This window comes from Tenrec ecaudatus, chromosome 5 (genome assembly GCF_050624435.1).
Source record: "Tenrec ecaudatus isolate mTenEca1 chromosome 5, mTenEca1.hap1, whole genome shotgun sequence".
Lineage (NCBI taxonomy): Eukaryota > Metazoa > Chordata > Mammalia > Afrosoricida > Tenrecidae > Tenrec > Tenrec ecaudatus.
The window spans coordinates 103896121-103917133 of record NC_134534.1 but is presented as its reverse complement, the minus strand read 5'-3'; the positions used below and the strand labels follow the sequence as shown (position 1 = coordinate 103917133).

At 43.9% G+C, this 21013-nt stretch overlaps 1 protein-coding gene and 1 non-coding gene across 4 annotated transcripts in view; one reads left to right on the top strand and one right to left on the bottom strand.

The window, feature by feature from the left end:
• The window catches only part of FANCC (FA complementation group C), a 375212-nt gene that overhangs the window by 344505 nt on the left and 9694 nt on the right, over positions 1-21013 (top strand). For 2 of the 3 annotated variants that reach the window (XM_075549791.1, XM_075549792.1), the window contains exons 9-14: positions 2600-2652; positions 3873-3996; positions 6076-6151; positions 9498-9579; positions 12961-13135; positions 17548-17754. In XM_075549791.1, the coding sequence (XP_075405906.1) occupies positions 2600-2652; positions 3873-3996; positions 6076-6151; positions 9498-9579; positions 12961-13135; positions 17548-17754 (717 nt within the window). The remainder of the gene's footprint in view (positions 1-2599; positions 2653-3872; positions 3997-6075; positions 6152-9497; positions 9580-12960; positions 13136-17547; positions 17755-21013) is intronic. The other variant, XM_075549793.1, reaches the window with a different exon arrangement.
• Positions 5089-5149, bottom strand: LOC142449557 (U7 small nuclear RNA). Its single transcript, XR_012784705.1, has one exon. It is a non-coding gene; the product is annotated as a U7 small nuclear RNA (small nuclear RNA).

Here is a 21013-nt window from a genome sequence, read left to right as displayed (position 1 = left end):
TCAGCCAAGGACGTGCTTTAAACGCCATCACTTGCTTTCTGTGAGTCTCTGTATGTAGAAGTAAGTCTACAGAGACAGTAACTGGTTTAATAAGTTACCTAGGGACATGGCAGGGGGAGGATGGAGGAAATAGGGAGGTAACAACGAGTACAAGAAAGAAGTAAATGTTCTGAAATCGGTGATGATGATTACACAATGCTTCTTAACATGATTGAACTGTTCAATTGTATGCCATGAGAATAATATGCTAATAAAACTTTGTTTAAAAAGAGCAGAATGGACACAAAAGGAAGCACCAGTGAGAGAAAGACGAGCACCAAGCTGATCTCCAAAAAGCTCTCAGAGAAAGAGTAGAGAAACTGAGACGGATTCTACCCCTCCCTGCCCACGTAGCCAGGGCCTGCCACCCAACTGGAGCCCTGGATATGGTCTTCAAGTTCCTGTGGTATTCTGAGCATAGCTGCACTAGGGAAATGAACATCATTTCTCTGCGCATAGTGTTTGAGCTGCCAGAAAATAGTCTATAAAAGAAAAATCTATGCTTCCTGAACTTCTCCTTTTACCTGTAGTTACGCCACCCTCACCCTTTTTCAGAAAACTATCCTTTATGGTAATAGATGAAAAAGGCTTGAGAAAGTTGTTTTTCTTCTTTTACTCACTTTTTAAATTTTCTAACTTTGTCTCAGATCACCTCATATCCTTGTGGAATTATTTACATTCTAGTTTGTGTTCCTATGTGTTCCCTAACACCCGCTCTTCACCCCAACCCCAACCCCAGCTCCCTGATGTTTCGGAAGGCCAAACTTAACCTGGTTGCTTTCTGTGGCCATCTACAGTGTGGGAGTATGAACACTAGAGGGCGCACGTTCAATGTTACAACGTGTCCACCCCAACTAGACTGGGAGACCTTGTGGAAATAGGCACCACCCCTCCTTCCAGAATACTTGAGAAGGAATGCCTATCCTGTTTTCTTTTTCTTGCTAAAGGAGCTATGGAAAATTAATTCTGAAGGAAAGTATATTATTCCTCGAGAAATTGCCCTGTAGAAATGGCCTTCGCCCACTAACTTTTGGATGCACACCCCCTTGCAGCCTGTCACAGAAAGAGTCAAGGGATAAATTTGACAGCTCTCATCATTCAAGATGACAGCATCATTTTTTGTCATTCCTTTTTCATCCTAAATCATTTAAATGGTTAAATGTATAGAGCTCTGAAATGTGATGATATTTACTCCACTATGGTAAAAGCCGGTGCTTTCTGGAGTAGTAATTCTACATTATTAAGCACTCGTTACATGTCAAACAAAACTCCAGGTCCTCTGCTGTGGAGTCTATTCTGGCGCATGGGATCCCATGTGCCATGGAGTGGGTTTTCTTGACTGTAGCTTCCATGGAAGCAGGTCAGTAGGCCTTTCTTCCACAGTACCACTGGGTGGGTTTGACTCACTAACCTTAGGTTAGTTAGTAAACACACTCAGGGACCTTCATTATGTCAGAAGCAGAAAGAAAACTATAGCAGGCCCAGGCTTGATGCTGGGGTACTTCTGAGCCACTTGAGGTAGTGTGGGAGAAGCCAGCCCCCCACAACTATTCATGGATTCGGTAGGCGCAATTGTATGGTTAAAATATTTAAAGATCATAGTAAAGTCATAGAGAATAGGAAGCGATGGGAGAGAGTAAAATAAAGAAGTCAGACACATTTTATGGTAGCACGCTTACCTCAGCTCCTCTTAGTAATACACATGGAGGTGGGGGACAAGAGGGCAGGAGAGAGCTCTCATGAGGTTTTATTTCTAACCAAAGCTTATATATCTTTGGGGGCATGCAAGCCCCCTAATTGCAGATAACAATGTACTTCATGAGAAGGAGTTGTAACATAGACAATACAGGCAATAGGAGGGGGATGGCCTAGGGGTGTACACACAATACTAAAGAGAGAGAATAGGGGTACATATGTGGCAAGATGGGTTGACCCTAGACTCAATATAGTAGCCTAACCTTAGTCGTCCTTGAGTGGTCCAGGGCTTGCCTTTGGGAGTTCTTTCAAGAGAACAATATCAGAAGGGAGTGGGCCCTACTTTGGGTGAGTCAGACTATACAGTCTGGTTGCTCTAGATACCCTTAAGGAGAATAACCTCTGACCTACATTCAATGAACTAGTGTACAGCCATTTACCATGTGTAGAAAGCAGCATCTTGGGTTTGCCATATATTTGGAGGAGACAATTTGGGAGAAATCTTTGTTTCCCACAAGGTAGGACACTCAGGCAGAGTCAGTGTACCTCGCGGCACAGACGACTGTCTTCCTGTGGCATTCTGACAGAAGGGTCTTCATTTTCCCTGGTATTTATCAAGCCTTTCTTCTAGATCAGACGACTTAAGAACATGGGAGCATACAGAAGAACATAGGAGGGAATGAAGCCTTTCCATAGCCCCTGCCCAGGAGGAACGCTGTTCATATGCACATGCAGGGCCCTTCCCAGGGAAGAAGCATGGGTGTGCCGTCACAGGCAGTTGTGCACAATTCTCACACTTGGAAGTAGGGAGCCATTTTAAATGAGACGCTTGCGGCAGTTTAAGTTCTTGTCTTTTCCTTTGCAGCCTCAAGCAGCCTGTCACCCTGCCCTCTTCAGAACCGTGGACGAGGTCTTCAGGTACATTTGAGGCCATTCAGCAGAGGCACCTTCTGAAAATGCTCGAGTTCCAAACCTGGACAGAAAATTCTGTTCTCATGAGGAAATGAGTATTTTTTATTTCTTCTCAACCTTCGGGTAAATTCGAAGGTCGATGTATATTTCAAAGCCAACACACTAAAATGAAGACAAGATAATGGCCTTTTTCCAACCTTTTAAAAATTGTAATAATCATCATAGAAGAGCACAACTGAATTAAATATTCATGCAGTGGTTTTCTCCGCTCAGAAAAAAAGGAGCAGTATATTCTCTTCACCACATGGGGGCTAACCAGTCTTCTTAAAGGATCTTAAACAATGGAAACCCAAGGAAAATAAAACCATTCATAACAGATCTCTCTCCCCAAAGACATAACAAGTTGCACGTATTTGCCCCAAAGTATATAAACTTTTATTTTGAAAAAGCCAGAGAAGTGAATTGGACTTCGTGTGACAGAACACTGAGCAGAGGGCTGGGTGTCAGGTTGGACTGAGGCAGGCGGGCACTTAATGGATGTCATAAACATGGAGTCCTGGAACCCCCGGGGAGCTTGTGCCCCAGCAAGTGCTTGTAGCCCCTGTGTGGGTGCCAGTGCATCCAGGACTCTGCCCCCAACATGCCCTTTCCCCACATAGGAGCCAACCCCAGGAAAAATTATTACAACAGTAAATAATCCAGCACATGGGCTGCTGGTATCAAGACTTATTAGCAACTTAAAGTTAGATGAGCATGGAAATAAGTCCAATGCCTTTTGTGTTTGAGACTGAGGAAAATTTGAGTCTATGCTTTGCTATGTGACAATGCATGACAGCCAGCTGTGTACCTTCAGATTCTTCTGCACTTTGCTGGGTGAACATGAGTGAGTCACCGACCTCTTCTGGGCAACTCCTCCTCTGCCTGCAAAAGCAGGGTGTTACTTGACACTGTGTGTCCAGGCAAATAGTACCCACATCTTTGTAAAAACCATCCAGGCCTAAGGGCAGGGTTTCCTAAATTACACAACAAGAAGGAAAGTTATGTGCAGTGGAATTCAGGCTCTGGGGGAAAGGGAGTGACGGAGCTCCTGCTTCACATGTGGGTGGAAATCTGGTGAGTGGACATTCTGCTCAAGCCTTTTTCCACCCTTCCCTTTCACAGCTCATATTCCTGTGGTGCTACAGCACTCGTGCGCCCTGTCGTCATCTGACTTTTCTGTTGCCCAGGTGTGCACTCCTGGAGACCGACGGAGCCCCAGAAGTAGTGGCTGCGCTTCAGGTGTTCACACGAGGCTTCCTAGATGCGCTGGAGAAAGAGAACAAGCAGGTTCGTCAGGCGTCCGGACAGGAGGTGGGGAAGAGAACTTGATTAAGTTTGATTAAGATTGATTAAGATTGATTGATTTGATTAAGAACTTGATGAAGATTGAGTCCTCTGTAGAGCAATTCAGCCACAGGCAGCAAACAGCCGGTCACCAATAGTCAGCCAGATGACAGGGTCTGACAGTCTCCAGCTCAAGCAATGTATACTCCAGTAGTGTGGCAAAGCAGGTCTTGAAAAAGGATGCAAATAAAGAGAGGCACAGAGTGAGGTGTGTGGGAGGGTTCCCGTGTCCCACATGCATCGACTATCTTTCCCAGCCAGGAAGCTCTTGGAGGGTGTGTGTTCACAATTTTTATTGGCTCCATTATGTAGGCATGATTGGGGCCTCAATGCATAGACATGATTGATTGAGTCATGCCTTGCCCCTCCAGGCAGTCATCTGATATGGTCTTTCTGACCAGTCACATCTACAAGAAAATGTTATAGTACCCATTTTGAAATGATACAGAGAATCTGTATCCAGAATTACCAAGATGTCTTAGGAATGTTTAAGAAATGGCTCAATTTTAAAAAATGAGATTTTTGAATATATATTTGAACCAAGTTCTATAAATAGGCAAAAACATAAAAACTGTTCTGTACCATTTGACAATAATTAAATCTACAGTAGTAAAATCACAGTGAAGTAAGCTTTTTGCAGTCATTAAAACAGCTAGTAAGCTTGATAATACCAAATGCTGAAGAGTTTGTCCAGTTCGTGAAACTTTCGCCCGTTGCTGGTGACAGTGTAAAAGGGTACAACTGCTTTGGAAAACTGTATGGCAGTTTCTTAGAAACTTAAGCAAGCAAATTACTGAGTTAAGCCAAGTTACTAGATCTACTGTTTGGGCCAGCGATTCCTCTCCTATATTTACTAAGAGAAACGAAGATACTTCTTTTAAAAGAAACAAATAAAAGCATTTATTGCAGTTTTATTCATAAAAGCTTTATGAAAAGTTTTATTCATGGAACCAACCCAAATGTCTGTCAACAGGACAATGAACAAACAGAGAAGGGTATGTTCATCCAGCGACTTTTGTTATTGTTGTTGTTAAATAACTGTTTTACTGGTGTGGGGGGGGGGGGTTTCCGGGAAAACCAGAAAACCTGCTAGACAGATTCTAAAAGAGCTGTGACACTTACTCTTTTAGAATAATATTTATTTTAAAAGAATGAACTTCTAAAATACAATGATATGGCTATAATTTAAATATTGGCAAAATACACACTCTATCTATTTATATAAAATTCAAGAACAAGCAAAACTAATCTCTGGTGTTAGAATCAAAATAACAGTTGCCAGGGTGGACTGGACAGATTGACTATAAAAAAGACACAAGGAATACTAGAGATATTCTATATATTAATTTTGGAAGGGGGGTCACATAGATTTACACTAAAAAAATTTCACCTGTTGTACATTTCACTGTTTCTAGATTTTACCTTACTGGCTTCTTTGGTTACTTTTTTAAGTAGCTCAAAGGTTCTCCGCCTTCTGAAGGGATGGGTAGCTATAGCACTTTAACCCTCAGAGTACAGTAGCACTGTTACTATTTTATGCATTTTTGTTGTTAAGAACCCGTGCTATAAATTTAACATCTCATATTACTTGGCAATTCTCATTTAATTAGAAATGTCTCGCTGTCATTGAGTGGAGTTCAAATCATAGCAACGCTGTAGGCCAGGGTAGAGCTGCCCCTGTGGGTTCCAAGACTGTACTCTCTATGGAAGTAGAAAGCTTCATCTTTCTCCGGCAGGGCGGCTTATGGTTTCAAACTGCTGACCTTGCAGTTAGCAGCCCTGTGCCACCAGAACTCTGAATAGAAAGATGTATGTAGGGAAATGGGTTCACAAGAGGCAGAGAACTCATCTAAAGCCATCAGGAGCATAACTTCATTTTTCTGGAATATATTTACAAGGTTATTGGAAGCATCATATGAAAACATTTTGACCAAGTTAATACTTAGTGGGTCTTTCAAGATCAAAGGGATGAGATTTTGTCTGTCTTTTACCAGCTCTTCTGAGCCTGATGCGCCATGCTGTCTCATGTGTTTGGTTCTTTTGCAGCTGAAGTTTCCACTGAAGACCTATTTTCCTTATGCGTCTCCGTTTCTTGTCATGGTTCTACTCCAGCACCCTAAAGGTAAGTTAGGGTGCACTTGACCTATATTTATGTGCTGTCTGGGCAAGAGCGTCGAAAGATCCTAGCTTGTCCTCTCCTGACTATCTGCAGCATGCAAGCAAACCCAGCGCCACTGCGTCAGTGCCAACCCATGGCCCATAGGACAGAGTAGAGCTGCACCAGTTTCCCAGGCCGCTAGGCCCAGAGCAGACTGCCACATTTTCCTCCTGGGTTCAAAACATATTATCTTTGGTTTTGAAGCCAAGTGCTTCACCACTGCCAACAGAGCTCCTCTCTTAGCACAAGGGCATCAAAATTGGTTTGTCATTTCCAAGGTCCCTGAGGACAGGGCAACTCTGGTAGAATTATTGCCTTTCATGTAGGAGACCCCGGTTTGATTCCCAGCCAAGTGCACCTTGTGCAGCCACCACTGATCTCTCAGTGGATTTTTGCATGTTTCCGTGGATCTTCTAGACTAAGAGGGTCTTGATAGAAAGGCTTGGTGATCTATTTCCAAAAAAAAATCAGCCATAGGAAATTCTATGGATCACAGATCTCATTGTGCTTGGGAATCACCATAAGCTGGGGACTGATTCAAGGCAGGTAACAAGAACAAAATGACCCTAGGGTCCCCAGAAGAAATAAATGTTGCCCAACTACCACTAATAACTTCTCTGAAAAGGATCACAGTAGGAGGTTCTTAATGTAGTGGAAGAAAACTGTGGACTAGAACTCAAAATCATAATAGACTGATGGGACCCCCAAGACTATGGCCCTTACCCTTCAAGTCTGGAACTGCTAGAAGTGAACCCATCTCTGTGATACTGTAACCAAATTTAAGATCAAGAGGGCAGAGAGGTGGGGCAGAAGGAGGAATATAATCATGAAACAGGGAGGAACTAGAATAAGTGATGGTAACTTGAGGGTTTTGCAATGGATGAGTTGAAACAAAATGTGTATGAATGGTTGACTGTATAACTGATAATCTGCTCTGTGAACCTTTACCTAATCCTCAATAAAAAGGGAAGAAGAAAATAATTCCCTCCCAGGATCTCCCCTTCTGTGGCTCTTGCCATGAGAATGTATTTGACTCTCCAGTTACCATCACTTAGCAAAAGAAACAGCAAGGCCTGTCGTGAGGGTTTACTCTCTACCTCTGGAACATCAGCGCCCCAACTCGTAACAGCCAGCTCTACTTTGAAGCCAGGAACAAGCTGACATGGCTGAGTTAGAATAAAACAGTACATTTATTTGTATTTCATTCTTTCTGCTAAAATTACGAAGAAAGCCAAGAGTAAAATTTAGAGTAAGATTTCTTCTAACCCCGGAAAGGTTGTTGAAAGAATTGAGTAAGATATTTGTGTTAGGTCATGGCTTTCCCTGTTTCCATCTGCTAGCCTTGCCCATAGGCCAGGTTCAGTTAGGGCAGTCATGACCCCGTCCTTAGTTCATCTGGTGTGGACCAGTTAACTGTATCTGTACGCTCGCCTCTGGGAAATCCTTCTGAGATGAGAATTACGACGTCCTTTTCCTGAAAAGCTTGGAATCTACAGGAAGGACAGCATCAGCGCTACCGTTTCTCTGAATTGGTGAATGTCCCCTTTAGTTTTTCCAAAAGTAATTATCTTTTGGCTATCACTTTGGGCAGCTTTCTGGCCCAAGAGGAAAAGACTAAAACATTTTATGTCTATTGCTGCTGCCTTTTTCCCCTGCAACTTGAATAAATAGATTCATTGGAGGAAAGCTGGTGATTTAAACTTTCAGATCATTTTACAAATTCTAAATACTTTTTACTTTCTTGAAAAGATAGAGGTTCTTAACCAAAGTATACCATTTGACAACTGTCTTTTGTGACCCTAAGGCTCTAGGCGACAGGGCTAGGTGGGGTCTCTGGTTGACAGTTTTATGAAATTTTAACCTGTGGGGACACAATGGAACAAGACAGAAAAAAATCAGTACTTTCTCTAGGTATTTTATACCGCTTCTGTCAGCCCAGCCACCCCAACAGTAATCTATGGCAGAAGCTGAGTGACTATCTGAAGGTATTTGGAGATACTAAAATTTGAAATTTATAAAGAAAGGATGAAGGTATTGTCTGTCGTGAACTCAGTCTCTTTACCTTTTCACTTATTTGAATTTTCTAGATTTATGTCCAAGTACAAGGAGAAGTACGAGAGTCTTCTAGCCTGGTCCTAGAATAGCTGCCCAAAGTGATAGCCAAAAGATAATTACTTTTGGAAAAACTAAAGGGGACATTCACCAATTCAAGTATCTTTAATAGTGTGATCTTTTATTCATCAGAAATATATTTCATGCCCATTGTGAAGTCTTGCATAAATTACAAGTCCTTGGATATTCAGGAACTGCGATTATAAAGGGGGAAGTGAAATGAAGATCTAAGTACCTAATACATTAACAAAATAAAAAATGGTTTAAAGAGACTATAAGTCAAATTTTAATGGAAGTGCTGAGGAGGAGAGATAATAAGTGACCTAAATCTGTAACATTTGTTAAGTTGTCATGGTTTATGCTATCACTTACAGTAGTTTCTGATGTATTCAATTTAAAAATCTATCACTACATGAAAATGTGGTAACTTTTTTCTGATGTTGGTTAGAACTGCAGGTACATACATGTTCAAATGTGTTTAAAAACAAAGGATAATTGTGAAACCAGCAAAATGTAGTCAATCAAAGGCATTTGTTTCTATGATACTCATGTGACTTTTAGTCTCTGGCTTTTTCTGTACTATCAACCTGAAATCATATTCTGAATTCATCACAGTCAGGAAGGCAATTGGACAATCCATTCCCAATATTTGCTCACTGATTCAATTCATTTCCATTATTTTGAAATAACTAATTATTAGTCATAGAGAGCAAGGTAGAAGAAAAAAATCCAACATAGCATTTCTAAATCCTAGGATGATGCTGTGTAGGCAGTCTTTATCTGCAATCTCAAACCTTACAAATCTTTCTTTCCCAGTAAAAGAGAGAGATACACAAAACTCCAACCAATTGTCATCCACTGATCTCTGACTTCGGGGAACCCTCCTGATGGGCCTCAGAGGAGAGCTGTTCCATCAGGTTTTCAGTGGCTGGTGCTCTCAGAAGTAGATCACAGCTCTATCTTCAGAGGCACCTCTGTGTGCGCTCAAACCACCAACCTTTCCGTCAACAGCTGAGCACAGGGCAGTTGGCACCGTCCAGGCGCTCGGAGAATGTCTTTGGCTAGGCACGCCATGCAAATAGGTGGTGTGGCTTCCAGGAACCAGGCAGAGAAATGGCATTTTCCTGAACTCTCGCCCCATCTGACTTGCAGATGTTCTTTTTCGTTGGTCCTTCCTGACTCTTTGCTCCATCCACAGATGTCCCACAGCGACTTTGGTACCGGTCCTTGACACACATCTCTGAAACCCTCAGAGAAACGGTAGAAAGCCAGACTGATGGGTGAGCAAACTCCATCCGTGGTTTCTCTTGATCTTCATCTTCCATTTGAACAGGGCTGACAGGTCAGGTATGGCTGGATGTGTGCCTGTCACCGAGCTGGTAAGAGACATCACAAGAGGGAACTATGGCAGCAGGTAGTTCCTTTTGAGCTCGTTAGAATTAGCAGGCATGCTTGGGGTTACACCTGTTACAGGAACTGCTCTAAATAGCACCTGGTTTTACATTTTCGAAGAACCTGTGTAATAATGAAAAGAATAATACCTCGAAAAAATTGGCACCATCTGTTGGGAATGAATCCACACCTTACGGAAGGAGTCTCTCTCAGGCTTTTCCATCTCGCTAGGGTCCGGGGGTGTAAACGCTTCTTGCCTAGTAGGATGGAATACTAAGTACTTATTTCTCCTTTTCTTTTTAATAAATATGAGGGTGTCAAAAAGTACTGCAACTAGGATTGCCATTCATACATACAAAGGTTTATTCCAAATAAAGCGTGTTAACACGTGTCTGCAATCTGTGAATGACTACAGAAAAGTCCTCTCAGGGATTTCTTTGGTTTGTCCTCATTAGGATGCCTTAAACAAGGTTCAGTCACAACCTCCTCAATCAAACTTGTTTCTGAGGGGAGTCTGCTCGGTCCGCTAGTCCTAGGGAGTGAGATCAGCTCGAAACAGGATTATTTGGGGGACCCCTAAAGGGATCATTTTGACAGATTTTCTCAAAGGACACAAGACAGTCACGGGGGCTACTTAGGAAGAAGTGTCTGTCTGTCTGTTTGGATTGCACTGGCAATGAAAAGGCCAGGGAAGCCGCTCGGAGGAACCTTTCTTTCCCTGTGACAACAGTGCGCCTGCGTACTGCATCAGGTGGAAGGGCTGCATGACAAGAATTTAATCGGGAAACTGTATGATCCTGATCTTACAGCTGCTCAGTCTTCTTTTTGTTCCCAAACTCAGCATCGAAAAGAAACACAAATGAGTCCCTGAAAGATGCCAGAACTGCCGTGTTGATGTGACATGAACTAAAGATCGCAGACTTCCTCAGGGACGAGCTAAAGAGGGATGGAATTGACCCCTTTTTAACTGGATAGTTCTAGATGGAGGCTTCATCAAGAATGAGTAGCCTCACAATTTGATGTTTCTTTTTCTTATTAACAATTTGATGCTTTTGTTTAATAAAAGTCTGTGATACTGTAACAGTATTATAATGTAACCTCATATTTGTCCAAAATCAGAAAATCCGTTCTAGCATAAATTAACTTCTAGCATTATGTAGCTGTTATTAATGTTGTTTGCTGCCATCAGGTCAACCCTATGCACAATGTGATTAGAACATTGTGATGGACTGGGTTTTTATTGGCTGGTACTGGTTGTGGTCTACTGTTTTTTTATTGCCGGACTTACCCTGTAGTCTGTATTAGTCTGGAAGCTCAAGTACTCTATTACATTATTTAGTTTCCTAAAAGCATTTCCATTTAGGCTTTGCTAAGGTCTTTTTTAACATTACACCCTTGAGCTTCCTCTTAACTTCCTTGCTTTTGGAGAAATGTAAGGATTTTTTTTCATTGCTCTGCGGTCTACTGCCTTTATTGGTGACTGGCCATGCGCTCCTTTTGGAGTCCTCCATAGTCTTTTCACCGAGCCCACACAGATGGTGGGTGGGCCTCCTTTTCCATGATCACTGTTGGTGCCAGTAAGTCACTCCTTCCCTTTAAGATTCCCCACAATAATACATTGAGAGTTGACAAAAAGAACGAGCCACCAAATGGGGATCAGAGTTACCTCAATACACACCCTTCCTGATTAACTGTTGAAAGCAAAACATAGACCGAAGCTTCATGCTCCTGCCTAAACCTAGACTGTAGGATCCACGCTGGGAGGAGTTCAGGTTCAGGCACTTCCTCAATCAGCCAGGGACTCCCCACCCTCACACACTCAGTTACTGGTAGAAAAGAAGAGTGGCCAATCCCATCTTTGTAGGTCTTGAGCTTGATCCAGGTGTGATTCGGTAGAGCCCCACTGCTCCCCTTGCTCTCCTGGGGTTGCTCTAGTGGAAAGACACAGCACAGCCTGTTCCTTGCTTTGGAAAAGTTGCCACCCAAACCCAATAGCATGGCCTTGTGGAGCCTCAAGCACTCACCTGTTGAACTGGCTGCTCTTCCTCTCGGGAACTAGGGAGTAAGGCTAACAATACTCATCCCATCCTTCCTTCCTTTACTTACCCTCAAGCCAGGTTTCAGAACTTGTCTTCCTTATTCTGGGGAAAGACTGGCTGGGAGAAAAATCAGAACCAGGGAGGTGAGGACAGTGCTTAACTAACACTTGGGAATGCCCTGGACTACAGACAGACGTGGAACCAGACCCACGCAAAGACAGTCACTGCTGGGGGTCCTGAACACTCACATGCTAGTCATACCCCCCGATTCACAAGGGAAGTTCCAACTTCACGTGGTCTCAAAGTCCACCCTCCTCCTTTTTTCTCCAGAGGAGATGTGAAATACCCAAGAAGTTCCTCACCTGGATCAGATTCTACCCTTTCCGCAATGATTGCAATTCCTCAATCCCATATGAGGCAGAAAGTAGCGTCACAAAAGTTCAATGTGTAGGTGATGACAAGAAAGAATCCCGAGTGTGGCTGGTTAAACTTCCTAATTGCCGAAATAACCACCCTAATCTTTTGTGGAATCCAGGGTTCTAACTGGTTCATTCTACTTCATGCCTGTGCTCAGAGTTTCCACTTCACCCCAGGTTTACAGAATCAGAATCTAAATTTTAATAAGTTCTCTAAGTGATTCTTATTCACCTGAGGCTCTAAGAAAAAAATAAAGACACCATCCCCCATCCCCTTGGGGATCTTGTTACAATGTAGGTTTTCAGTCTATCTGTAGTAGGGGAGGAGTGTGTGTGTAATCTTAGCAGAAGTTCAAACTAGAATGAACCAGTTCAAAGCCCTGGCATTGTCAGAAGGAAATACATACGAACCTTGCAGCCATGGCTGAAGGGTGGGGCAAATCCCCCTCCTTGGCTCCCTCTGTACCCTGGGAGCCTGCCTCTTTTCCTGACCCTGAGAGAACACCGTCTGCAGTTCTCAGTTTGCACCTTCCTGTCTGCAAGGGCCACACTTTCTCAAAGGGTTTGCTCACATGGGTCCCTGGATGTGCAGATTTCAGTTTGTCACCTCCTGACACCAGTTTGTCACCTGTCTTTGAGAGGCATCTCTTGGAGCACCCTGGCCTGAGTGCATCTGACTTGCCTTCCTTGCAAGTTGTACTTTAGTGGCTAAGCACAATTTTAGCCACCTTTTCACAAGCATTTGCATCTCTGTAAGAAGTAGAGAAGATAAGGAAACAGGTGGCCACTGTCATGTGTTTTGGTTCTGTTCCAGGTCCCATGGAGGTGCCTTTGAGAGCTGGTTTTTGTTCACTCACTTTGGCGGATGGGCTGATATTGCGGCTGAGCAGTTGCTGATGTCAGACACGGAACCCACAGAGGCCCTGCTGTGGCTCCTGGCATTCTCCTCCAGCCCCCATGATGGGAGTCAGCAGAGAACACAGACCATGGTGGGTGGCAGGGCCCAGTTCGTGAGGCGCGCGGACTTCCGGCTCGGTCTCAGGTTTGGCCTTCACAAAATCACAGGCACCACAGCTGCACACTCCACAGTAGACAAGAAGTGAGAGTAAGTGCCCGTGTGGGTGCCAAGTGGCTGCCTGCTGGTTCTCAGAGGCTCTCCTCTGCCTTCCAAGAATGGACTGGAGACAAACCCTGGGATCCCACATTCCTGGGTTGGGAGTCTTGTATATTCCATCCTGCAGGATGTCCGACCTGTTCTGGCTCAGCTGTCAGGGCTGTTGTCCCTTCACAGGCCACCCAGCCTTTGCCCGTGTCCTCAGGGACTGTCCCTCTGGGTCATACATAATTCTCGGAGGATTGCCAACATGCAGTGAGACTGGCCTTCCGCCCATGTACTCCTTCTGACCACTTGCCTGGCCATGCCTATCCCAGACTTGACTGCCTGCTTTCTTGGACCAGACAGTGGAGGTCACATGGCAGCTTTGTTTAGAACTCTTACTACAGGAATCACATGATATTAAGTAACTACTTTGCTTCTGAAAAAGAACTTGATAATTTCCTGAATAGCTGTAGTGAAGTACAGAAGCTGGAACTGTGGCAGACAATCATTCTGTTATGTGAAAATAACGACAGGAGGTGGTGTTTGATTGAAGGCATTGGCACCTCCCCTACAGACACATGTCTGTGCCTGCTTTAGAAACGTCAATTGCCTGTGCTCTTTGCTGATGTTGATAATGAAAGGCAACAGGTTTCATTATGTACGGAGCAATGCTCATGTTTGCTTTATATCTTCTGTTGTTGAAAACATCAAACACTAGTATAAATATGTCCGTACATTTCACTTATTTAAATGTTTGCATGGCAAGAAAAAGAGAATGATTTTCACATTTTAAAAAGTTAAAATTTGGAGGTAATTTCCAATCAAAAGTATAACTTTTCAAAGTGAAATTATCATAATCCACAAATGTCTAGTTAAAGAAAAACTATTTTATATACAATATAAGGAAAATCCTATTTTGTGATTTTCATTATCTTATTTTAATAAGCTATACTTCATATTTGATTCCATAAAAACTAAATTAGAAGGTAAGTGTTAAAATTTATATTAGTCATATGTTCTGACAAAGATTCACTTTTGAAATGTAGAGAAATAAATTGTCTGATAAGGTTTAATTTCTAGAAGGTCCGGTCAGCACATTTTCTACCCCTTACATTTAAAAATTTTAATCTATGCATAAAATCAGTTCGGAGAAACTTAGACATCTTAGAGAAAAATAAACTGTCTCATTCAGAGTCTTCATTTACTTATTAGCAGTTCTATCAAGAGTAGCTATTTGCCATGTTTCCTTAAATCAGTTCTTCATATGAATGATTCTTGAGGTATTGGCTTGTGTGATGCCCAGGAGAGCAAGTGGGACTTCACTTTTCCAGCTTTGCTAACAATCAATGCCCCTTGCTCACCGAGGTTTTATGAGCTTTAACTTCCTGATGACCTATTAGTCCTGCAAAGCACACTGCTCACTGTGTTGAGAAATCTGATCATTGTGAGGTGAGATGAGCCTGGGAATGTCTGTACCTCCCACCTTTGTACTCAATTGCCAAGGCCCTCTTGGGTGTGGTTCCGGGAATGGCTGGCTGCCCTTGAGAATGTAAGAACTGAGAGCAATGAGAAAGGTCACGTCTTTGTGGGGAAGATCCTGCCAGCACAAAGGACTGCCACCCTCTTTGGCAAACCTTGCTGTCTACCTGCCTGCATGATGTTTTTATTGCTTTCTCTGAATTAGAAGATGATAAATGCAAAAATTTATTTACCTTCAAGAATTAGACAAATGTTCATACCTTTTAACTTCTAGGAATATCTTAAGGAAATAATTACTAGAAATCTTTGCAAAGATTTGATTACAGGGATGTTCATTATAGCATTATTCATAATTACAAAAATTGTAAATGATGTAAACTTTCAATGGTAAGGCCATTGGCTAAATTACTTGTGTTACAAGATTCTTAAGAATTATGTTGTATAAATAGGTTGTCTTAATGTTCTCTATTTTATTTCTCTTGATTATAGTGTCCGTTGCAATGTCTACCCATAACATAACAGACAAAATGCATGGTTAACGGGTTAATTAAAGAAGTTCACAAGTTGCAATCCCAGTCAGAAATGCTCAGGATAGTTATTTATTATGACATGTTGCAACGTTCTTTCAAGTCTGCTAATAAATGTCCAAAGGGGCATACCATTCCACTGTAAGCCTCAACCCCAAGACATTCAGCTCACATTCTGAAGGGCAGCACACCCAGCCCCCGAATTAAGTGCCCACAGGCACAGGCACTTCGCTCTGATAAGTTTCAGCCTAAAGGCACTCAGCTCCACTTCCGTGGGTCAACAAACCCAGTTCTCTAGGTTAAGTGCCCAGAGGCCCCCACTCTACAAGCCAACCTCCTGCGCAAAAGCACTGCGCCTTACTTGCTCCGTGGTTGGGAAGCCCGCGCTGTGTTGCATGCTCTGGCTCGTTTCTGCTGCTCCTCCTCTGGTGTAGTTGTCTCTAGATAAGGAGGTCACTGCGCAGGACTCTTGAGTTCAGAAGATACACTCTACTTCTGGTCCTTCCTGTAATGGGGTCACTGCTGCAGCATCTAAAAGGACTCATACATGGCAGGACGGCATTCCAAGGAGTCTGTTCACAGTTGCAAGTGAGTACTCTCAGTATCTTCTCCCCCTCCTTGCCAGACCCATGCAGAACAGGGTCATTGGCGGGACTTAGAGACGGTGGCTAGAAGAACTGCATTAAATAATTCCCTGCCCTGCAATCGAAATAGTAAGTTGTAAAAAAAAAAAGTAAATTATGTGAAGTAATATTGCAAGACGAAGAATGGAAGAAAAGCATTATTTATAGTGTCGAGTATCTTCTCGATGCACAGGAAACACCTAAGAAGTACGGAAACCAAATTAGGAATAGTCTCTTGTGGTGCTGGAAGGTCACTTTCTGTCCTCTTTTGTTCAAATTTCTTAAAATGAGGCTATATAAACTTTCTAATGTGCATGTATAAGCTTTAAATCTGTATGAACAACTGTTTCCATGTCTGAGGACAAAACAATAATCCTTTAAAGAGAAGGAAAAGGGAAAGGTACATAAAAATGTATGAAGCCTTTAAAGGGATTGGTAAAGGGTGGGAGCTGATGGACATGGAATGCAGTTGGAGAGGAAGACAGACAAACAGTAAGGACAGAGCCCAAGTCTCAGGGAATATCAGATAATAACAATAATATCAGAAGATTTAAGAACCAGCCTCGAAGACAGTGGAGTACAAAGGACCCGGCCTCCTGAGCCCTGGCATTTTCACAAACACATTTCAGTGGCAAAATGGTCATGAGATCCCGTCGATCCATTCAGACAGGGCCACGACGGTCGGTCCCGGCCTGAGATGAGGTGATGAGAGGGTGGCTTCTGTTGGCATGATGCCCATCCCCGTGGAGGATCCCCTTGCCGCACTTTCTCACGGCCTCCGGCAGAGCTGGAGAAGAGCTCCCACAGCAGGCCGAGTGTGCTGGTGCTTCTGACAGCCTTCACTGAATGCGCCTCACTTCCAGGAGACATACTGCCTCGCACACAGAATCCATAAACTCTCTCATGGGAATGCTCAGAATAGGGCTAAGTATTCTTGAAAGATGAGGGAGCATATCTGTTCTTGAGTTCCATGCAGCATTTGGGATCTGTGGTTTTCAGTGACTGCTTTGTTTTCCAAATGATGTGCCTTTCTTGTGGTGGGCAGAAGTCTCAGCATGAAATATTTTTATGCAAAAATAGCCCACAGGCATGTAACAATTACTATTATTGTGTGGATTCCACAGACTTTTGACCTCAGCTTGAGCTTTAAACATGTATGAACAGGCTGTTTCAGTGTCCAAAATAAAACTGTGTGTGTGTGTGTGTGTGTGTGTGTGTGCGCGCGCGCGTTTCTCCCAAAGGCAGCTGAAGACCAAGGGAAGGCCTGCATTTTCACTAGGACCTTGGCTCAGGAGAAGTGCACTGCATGGGGCTGTCATTGATTTAGAGCCACAATAGGACAGCAAGTCTTCAAGGAGCTTTTTTTCCTCCCCTATACAAACAAAAATCTAACTGCATTCTGCTGAGGACTTTTCTCCATTTCCTTTCACTTGAGGGAGAGAAAAAAAGGTCAGTTCTTGGCGTGGTATCCTGGCTTCTTAGAGCGCAGGACCAAAGAAAGTCAGGAAATTTCCATTACGCACATTTGGGTTTGTGTGGAGCAGTGTGTAAACTCAGATGTGGGCAGCTCAGCTCCACCCCTCCCTTGGGTACCAGTCCTCCCTTCAAAGTACTGAATAAACCCCCAGAGATGTATGGCTCCCTCTCTTACCCTTTGAAATTCCACCCTGTAGGTAGAGGTGAAGGCAGTGCTTGGACGCCTCAGGAAGCTGTTCAGGAGTGTGACCCTCTCTGGCCAGGATCTACTAGAAGCTGTGGGTGAGAACAGAGAACCCAGCTCCAGGATGCTGACATGTCAACAGCTGACCAGGCGTCTCCTCCTGAGCTTCCTGCTCTGGGCTCCTGGCGGCCACACCATCGCCCAGGATGTCATCACAAGTGTACGTCTCCTCTTCTCTGGCATCTTTCTTATCTGTGCTCAGGGTAAAACATGGGTTATCTGCCTCTGCAGAATGCTGTGCATGCCGTGCTGCCCCAACATGGGTGAATAGTCATGGAGTGGTACTACCAAGTCAGCCCACCGTCATGTCTCTAGAAGAAAACAGAGGCCAAGAAAGGAGGCGACTTCCACTGGGTCACACAGTGTGCTGTCAGCCTTGCTTCCATAGTGGAAAGATGGTCCCATCTCCCTGAACTCTTCTCTCAGTTATCATGCATGGTCCTCCCCCACCTCAAAAAGCATCAAATGTGTCTCAGAACCACGTGGTGCTCTGTGCTCTTGGGCAGCACTGATGACCTGGGTGTCCTTGTCCCCTTACCTGTGACTTGAAAGGGCTGGCAGGATGGCCCCTCAGGCCCGCTAGCTTTAACTGTCCCCCTGTGATTCCAGGGTCCCTTGTATGACCTTTTGAGGCAGCGTGTCTCTTTACTAGGCTTGCATCCTGAGACACCCTTCACAATCGCCAAACTACTAAAGTAGGGAATGCGAGGGGGTCAGCCCTCAGGGCCCCTGATGGACCTAGCTCAGAGGCCTTTTCCCTGCTTTCACGTGAGCAAGATTTTATGTACTGGCCCTTAGCAGAGTGGCTAAAAGAATTCCATTTTACCCAATCTTTGTGCATTTCAGTTAAATCAGAACATAAACACACAAACTCTGCCATTGAATTGATCCCAAATCAGCCCCCATCCTGCTGGGTAGCATGAAGCTGCCCGTGTGCTTCAGACTCCACATCATTACAGGGGAGAAAGCAGCCTCAGCTTTCCTCCAAGGAGTGGCTGATTTGGAAATACTGATCTTGTGTTAGCAGCCCAATTTAACTCACTATAAAACACACACAACCTGCCACTGAGTCCATTCTGACTCCTAGTGTTCTGTACGACAGGAGAGAACGGCCCCTGTGAGTTTCTAAGACTGTAACTCTGTATAGGAATACATAGCCACATCTTCCTGCGGGTTGGCTGGTAGTTCTGAGCTGCTAGCCCACTGCGCCATCAAAACCACTCGTTTACCATCGAGTTGATTCCAACTCAGAGGACGGGATGGAACTGCCATGTGGATCTCTGGGGCTGTAACTGCTGGAGTAGAAAATCTCCTCTTTCCCCCACAGAACAGCTAGTGTTCCTCCCGTTAACCTTACAGTTAGCAGCCAGTCCCCACCCACTCTGCCACTCGACTCCCTTCCTCAAGACAAAGGAAGAATCAACAACTCGCTCTTAAAATTAGTGAAACAAGGCAGGTTTCCCACTGAATAGCTTTCTCTTTTCCTGATGCATCGGGGGTGGGGGTGGGGATGTCAATCACGTTATTAATCAGGTGATTGTAGAAGATATAACTGAAAGAAAGGGAGAATGAATTTTTGCATGTATGAAGAAGACAATGGTCTGTGGTGGAATATAATTTTTAATGTAGCTCTTCTACCCAAATCTTTATAACTCCCACCAGATGATTGGGTTGTTATTATTCGGTGCCATCAAGTTGGTTCCAACGCACAGCACCCTGTGCACAGCAGGAAGAAAACTGCCTGGTCCTGCGCCATGCTCTCATTATTCTGCTGTGTGAGCCTGTGCTTGTAACCACTGCGGCAGCCCTGTGGAGGGCCTTCTTGCCTTTGCCACCCTCTGCTTTATGTGGCGTCCTCCTTCAGGGACTGCTCTCTCCCAAACATGTCCAAATTACAAGGGACAGAGGCTTGCCATCCTTGCTTCTATCCAGCTGTGCTTCCTCCAAGCCAGATTTGTGGGTGGTTTTTTTTTTCCTTTTGGCAGTACATGTTACTTTCAATATTCTTCTCCAGCACCATTAATTTACCTGCCTTGATTCTTCGGCCATCTTCTTTATTCAGTGTCCAACTTTCCTATGCATATGGGCGATTAAAAATACCACGGTTTGGGTCAGGCACGCCTTAGTCCTCAAAGTAACATCCTTACTTTTCAACACTTTAAAAAATGGCGCTCAACCTGTGGGTTGTAACCCCTTTGGGGATCAAACGGCCCTTTCACAGGGGTTGCCCTTTTCATAGCAGTATCAAAATTACAGTTGCTATGGAGTAGCAAAGAAAATAATGTTATGGTTGGGGGGTCATCGCACCCTGAGGAACTGTCTGAAAGGGTCACAGCATTAGGAAGGTTGAGGACCGCTTATCACAATCCGTACATACAATTGTATAAAGCACATTTCTGTATTTGTTACCTCATCATTCTGAAAACATTTGCTCTCCATGTAAGCCCTTGGCATCAGCTCATTTCCTCCCCCTCCCTCCCCGCTCTCCCCTCCCTGATGAATCCTTGATAATTTATAAATTATTATTTTGTCATATGTTACACTCTCCAATGTCTCCCTTCCCCCACTTTTCTGTTGCCCACCCCCCCGGGAGGAGGTTATATGTAGATCCTTATAATTGGTTCCCTCTCCACCCCACCCTCCTGGTATTGCCACTCTCAGCACTGGTCCTGAAGGAATCATCCTTTCTGGATTCCTTGTGTTTCCAGTTCCTATCTCTACCAGATTTGTAAGGTAGAATTGGGATCATGATGGTGGGGAGGAAGCATTTAGGAACTAGAGGAAAGTTGTATGTTTCATTGTTGCTACATCGTACCCTGACTGGCTCGTCTCCTCCCGGAGACCCTTCTGTAAGGGGATGTCCAGTGACCTACAAATGGGCTTTGGGTCTCCACCCCGAACTCCACCCCTGATTCACAATGATATAATTTTTTGTTCTGATGATGCCTGACTTCGACACCTCATGATCGCACAGGCTGGTGTGCTCCTTCCATGTGGGCTTTGTTGCTTCTGAGATAGATGGCCACTTGTTTACCTTCAGTTTTGATAGCCAGGCCCCATCAGCTTTCTTCACCACATTTGCTTATGCACCTGCTTTGTCTTTGGCGATTGCATTGGGAAAGTGAGCATCATGGAGTGTCCGTTTAATACAACAAAGTATTCTTACATTGAGGGAGTACTTGATTGGAGGCCAATGTCCATCTGCTACCATAATACTAAACCTATAAATATATTCCCATAAGTCTATTTCGCCATCCTCATATATAAATATATTTACATATATACATCCCTTTATTTAGACCTCTATAAATGCCCTTTGCCTCCTAGCTCTTTCCTCTATTCACTTTGACTTTCCTCTTGTCCCACTATCATGCTCAGTCTTCATTTGGGTTTCAATAATTCCTCTTGGTTACTTTACC